Source organism: Boleophthalmus pectinirostris, unplaced genomic scaffold, assembly GCF_026225935.1.
Source record: "Boleophthalmus pectinirostris isolate CB_2022bp ecotype Guang Dong unplaced genomic scaffold, ASM2622593v1 HiC_scaffold_3, whole genome shotgun sequence".
Lineage (NCBI taxonomy): Eukaryota > Metazoa > Chordata > Actinopteri > Gobiiformes > Gobiidae > Boleophthalmus > Boleophthalmus pectinirostris.
The window spans coordinates 40,068,452-40,073,594 of NW_026571299.1; the positions used below are offsets into that span (position 1 = coordinate 40,068,452).

Consider the following 5,143-nt stretch of genomic DNA (forward strand, 5'->3'; position numbering starts at 1 on the left):
ACACCCCGTTCGTGGAAAAAAAAGAGGAGGTAGATTTGTTTGTCAACAAACCAAGCTTGGCAAAAAAAAAGGAAAACAGGTAGATTTTAGATTACAAAAAATATTATTAATCATAAGCCGGTAAACTAAGTTCCAGTATATTCCATTTGGTGTAGAAATTGTACGAGTGATTGTGCCGATAGGGGCACAACCTTTCTTGATTTTCATTCCTTCAGCAATATTATATGGATTGTGTTCAACCTTTCAATTGCATGGATATAAAGTGCTAAGATTTCTACATGTGCATGTGCTGCACACTGACATTTGGAAACACTGTATGGCAAGTTTTTCATTTGACAAACATTTGTCAGATGTCTTTGGGGCCCGGTGATCAGTTGGGGGCTGAAGAGTGCCTTTTGCGCCCCTCCTCAGGTCTTCTGCTCTCCCCAGAGGGTGGTGCCTGGAGGCCTGGGGGAAGCAATCTTTTTTCACACCTGTCTGTCCAGTCGGGTGGGGTCTCTGGCTCCTGGGAGGCTGAGTCTGGGGGGCATGGAGTTGAGAGGGGGGTGAGGGCCAGGCAGACATCCCCCACACAGAGCTGCCGACACTGCAGGCCACAGAGACGGGCTGTCCTCTGGGGGCTACATGAAGACCAGCCCTGGCCCCGCACAAAGAAAGGGTACTCCAAGTGTACATCCACCAACTCCTGCAGGGGAGTACAAATGATCTTATACTTAATGTGCAAATGAACTTTGAAATAATCCTTTATAGGATCCTTTGCTGAATTGTAGCAAATTATTGAAATGTAATCTAAAAAATTACTTTATTTTATATAGCACTTTTCACCGACATCTGTCACAAAAATGCTTTACAGAGCATTATTCAGCATTATTCATTCACTCCAGACCCAGTGATGGTAAGCTACTATTGTAGCCACAGCTGCGCTGGTGCTGACTGGCAGAATCAACAACATCGGGCCCTCCAACCACCACCATCACTCATGCACACACCACTTTCATACAAGCCAATGTGGGTGAAGTGTCTTGCCTAAGAACACAACAACAGTTTTGGTTGATTTTCCCAGTAGTCTCCCATCCAAATACTAACCAGGCCCGGCCCTTCTTAGCTTCTAAGATCTGACGGGATGAGGCTTTGACAAGCTGGTATGGTCACAAAAATGTAAAAATGTATTTTAACTTTTTAACTAGGCTTATTGTTGTTCACTGAAACCACTGGTCCATCCATCCATTTTCTTCCGCTTATCCGGAGCCGTGTCATGGGGGCAGCAGTCTAAGCAGGGACTCCCAGACTTCCTTCAACCTGGACTGCTTCTCTGGGGGGACCCTAAGGCGTTCCCAGGCCAGCCGCGAGACATAGTCCCTCCAGCGTGTCCTGGGTCTTCCCCAGAGCCTTAGGTTAGGTTGCTTTATTCGTACCCGTAGGTAAATTTGCTTTGCAGATTTAAGAGACAGGTTCCACATTTCACATTTCATTCATCCACAAAACACACATAAAATCACAATAAAGTGTAACAATAATGTGTTACAGTGCTCCAGTGCAGAATGGTTTGTTCCATAAACAACCAATTAAAATCATCCATCACGCTTGTCTAAAATCACAATAAATAAATCTTAAATATGTTAAAAACACACAATCTTAGATAAATAGATTACAATTTATTCATAAGTACGATAGCAGCCGGAACGAAGCTCCTTTTAAAACGATTCGTTCTAGATACGCTTGTATCCGCACTATTGTTCTTTTGGTCATTACCCAAAAGCTCATGACCATAAGTGAGGGTAGGAACATGGATCGACCAGTAAATTGAGAGATTTACCTTTCGGCTCAGCCCCCTCTTCACCACAACGGTCCAATACAGCAACCGCATCACTGCAGCCACTGCACAGATCTGCCTGTCAATCTCATGCTCCATCTTCCCCTCACTCGTGAACAAGATCCTGAGATACTTGAATTCCTACACTTGAGGCAGGGACTCATGGCCCACCTTGAAAGGGCAAGCCACCAGAAATTCTGTCCATAAATACAATGAACAAAACCGGTGACAAAGGGCAGCCCTGGTAGAGTCCAACATGCACTGAAAACAGGTCTGACTTACTGAGGGCAATGCAAACACAGCTCCTGCTCCGGTCATACCAGGGCCGGACAGCTCTTAGCAAAGGGTCCTAAACCCCATACTCCCAGAGCACCACGAAGCCCATGTACTGCTAACTGGGCGACATGACTGGCCTTTGTGTGGTGCTCATCATAGGGGCTTCTGAACTGCTCTTAGTCTGACCCATCCCACAGGATCTGTTTGCCTTGGGTGACACTACCAGGAGCATGAAGCTCCCGACAACATAGCTCCCGGCGTCATTCGGGCACACAAATCCATGCACCACGTTAAGGTGGAGGTTCAAGGAAGGGGACTTTAATGAATGCTATGTCCTAATAGTAATACAGGCCTATGAGTATCTCTTCAGTTTAGTTTAGACTTAGACAAATAGTTTTTTTTTTAACAATTATTACAGGGATGAGGATGTGCAGTTTACTCACCTGAGAGAGCGGCTGGTGCAGGAGGAGGAGCAGGCGGCACACTGAGGGAGTCTGCTCTGAGGGGCAAATTCTCTGCACGGTGCAACAGCTAAGGCGTAGGTCGGGACAGGCCATAGCACCCAGCAGGAAGTCCTCTGTCTGCAAACTCTCCACCCGCTGCAGACGTCCGTCCTGTAGCTCCACCAAAGAGCCTGCTTCAAAATGTGGCAGCAGCCAAGGCAGAGGGCTGAGAGCACAGGACGGGGCCTGACCGGGGAGCTGTGGAGGGACACTTCTCACTGTCAAGTTTTCACTACAGGGAACTTTGAGAATGGGGTATGGAGGTGGCTTTGTTGGCTTGTAAAACTGAGGACATAGAAGCAAATAGTCAACTTACACACATACACACACAATCTGATAAGCTTATACAGTATGTAAAAAAATACAAGTGAAAAGTGAAGGCTAGTGCTGTATTTGCTTGCACTCAAAAACAAGTCTTTAATACACAAGTTAATGTTTCTTTTTTTAAGTGCTGTTTTTACTGTACTTACATATTTAGGTGCACTTGAACTCCATGATGTTTGTTTTATGTTTTCCAGTGTAGATAAGTTAGATGTGATGTCTCTTCTGCCCATGTTCAGGCCATTATTCCTTCCATTAATCTCCTTGTCTGTGTGTTGTAGTTTCCTTTCCCAGTGTGGAGCATTCTGCAGAGACACAGGTGTGGGCTGTACATATTTGGAGGGTCCAGACAGGTGAGAGTGCAGCCTATCAAAGTGAAATGGACTCCATGACTGTAGAGAATGCACATTGTTCAGCTCTGTCCAGTGTTGATAGTCTGTGAATGCTGACCGGCCGTGTGGTTTGATCCTGCCGGAGTGGTGTGTCCATGAATGGCGCAATGGCCGCACCCGTCTTGGGACAGGTTGGAAGGGGCTGCTGTGTCTTTTATATGGATAGGGGGCTTTAAAGATGGCACTGTCACATTGTGGACTGTGGGGAGGTGAGTCTGGTCTCTGGTCTCTCTTCTTCAGAGGAAGGCTGTCTCTATCAGACAACAGAGGAGGGTATAAAGAGAAGCTCATATCGCTGACGCTCAACTGGACTCAGTTTGCTCTCATTTAGGATTTCAGCAATGCTGAAGTTTGAATTCCCCTGAAAATGAGAAGATAGGCTTTACGGAATGTTACAGGTCACTAACCCAAAAAGCAACACAACATTGTTGCACTGCTTTCATCTGAGACCATACACCTACACAAGCCAGCTGTGCACTCATGCCATGAGTGCACAGTTAGAGTCATATAATGTGGCTGTTGTAGCCAGTAGAACCATTTGCTCCACTACATGCAACAAATTAAGGCCTTCAATGATGTTGATGGGGCTAAGATAAAGTGTTGCTATGGTAACAAAGTACAGCTCAGTACAACTGATGATGTGAGAAGCAAAGCAAGAATATGGAAAACTAAATGACAAGTGTGGGTGTAGAGTTATATAGGTTACATATGTATTCCGTTATTCTGGCCTCTGGAACATAAGTGATGAACATAAGTGATGGACATAAGTGATGCGACACCTTTCTGCTGACCTCCTCATGAGACTTACACAAGACTCATCATGCTAAAGTGGGCTAAATATAAGCGACTCTTATAGCTACCAGATTTTACACTCATCAGATGCAGCAGACATAATAAAGTGATGTAATGACTAAAGTAGTTACTTAAAATACACATCTTACCTGGAGAGATGATTCTTGCTGCCATATACCTCACCATTCTGAGCCTAGCTTCCTGAGCTTACTCTCAAGGTAATACTTCATCTTTTCTATTAATAATAACACCCATGGAAATTCATTCAAATGTTACCCGTCTCTGTCATTAGTCAGTATGATCAGATATGTCTGGCTTGTCACCTTATGAGGTCATCTGTTAACTACATGCTCATGTTATGCAAACTAAATGTATACTGCATGTGAAGGACTTTTGCATATGATTCTCGTCTAGTTTGTCTAGTGTTATCTATGGTGGTGTTATTACATGAGCAAACTAAATTACTTGGAAAAACAAGAGCATTTGTAATTTCTCACCTAGTACTTTGGCAGACATTCAGGTTGCTCCATTCATTCTTGTCTCTTCTACTCAGACATCTTCAGACATGTTCCTGTAGACAGCTGCTCCTCCGCACACCTGTCTGGTTCCTGTGTTCCCTGTTTGCAGGTGAAATAAGCAGAATGAACATCCAGACAGGCTCAGTAGACACTCCTCTCTCTCTCTCTCTTTCCTCCTACTCGCTTTTTACATTTTGCACTCCCACTCTCCTCAGCCAGTCCTGTTAACCTTTCTGAGACACAGCTCACAGCTCTGTTTTCTTCCTCTCTGTTTCTATCTGCCAGTCGCTCACATCTGAACTTGTTCACCTCATATGATGGCTGCTGGGCTCTCAGCCTCTCCTTCATTTCAAATCACCTTCCTCCACTCATATCCCTCCTCTCTATAGCTCACCACAGTTGGGAGTATAATTAGAAATGAGACTGCCGTGCCACTCCTCAGATGATGGTAGGCGTACAGTACAACTGCCTGATGGCTCTGGTGCTTTGCCTTGTGTAGTGAGGGTGGCAAACACTTAAGATCAGCCT

General features: G+C 45.0%; 1 protein-coding gene across 2 annotated transcripts; it reads right to left on the reverse strand.

The window, feature by feature from the left end:
* Window positions 1-367: 367 nt before the first annotated feature.
* On the reverse strand, window positions 368-4,685 carry LOC110171134 (ataxin-1-like). 2 transcript variants are annotated; one of them, XM_020936824.2, is made up of 4 exons: window positions 4,595-4,685; window positions 3,063-3,666; window positions 2,533-2,877; window positions 368-685 (listed from the first exon to the last, which is right to left on the reverse strand). In XM_020936824.2, exons 2-4 carry the CDS (start codon window positions 3,594-3,596, stop codon window positions 371-373), a joined length of 1,194 nt encoding a protein of 397 aa, XP_020792483.1. In that variant the 5' UTR covers window positions 3,597-3,666; window positions 4,595-4,685; the 3' UTR covers window positions 368-370. The 2 variants fall into 2 exon arrangements, with proteins under 2 accessions (XP_020792483.1, XP_055016515.1); XM_055160540.1 differs by lacking the exon at window positions 4,595-4,685 and adding an exon at window positions 4,247-4,291.
* Between the last annotated feature and the right edge of the window lie 458 nt (window positions 4,686-5,143).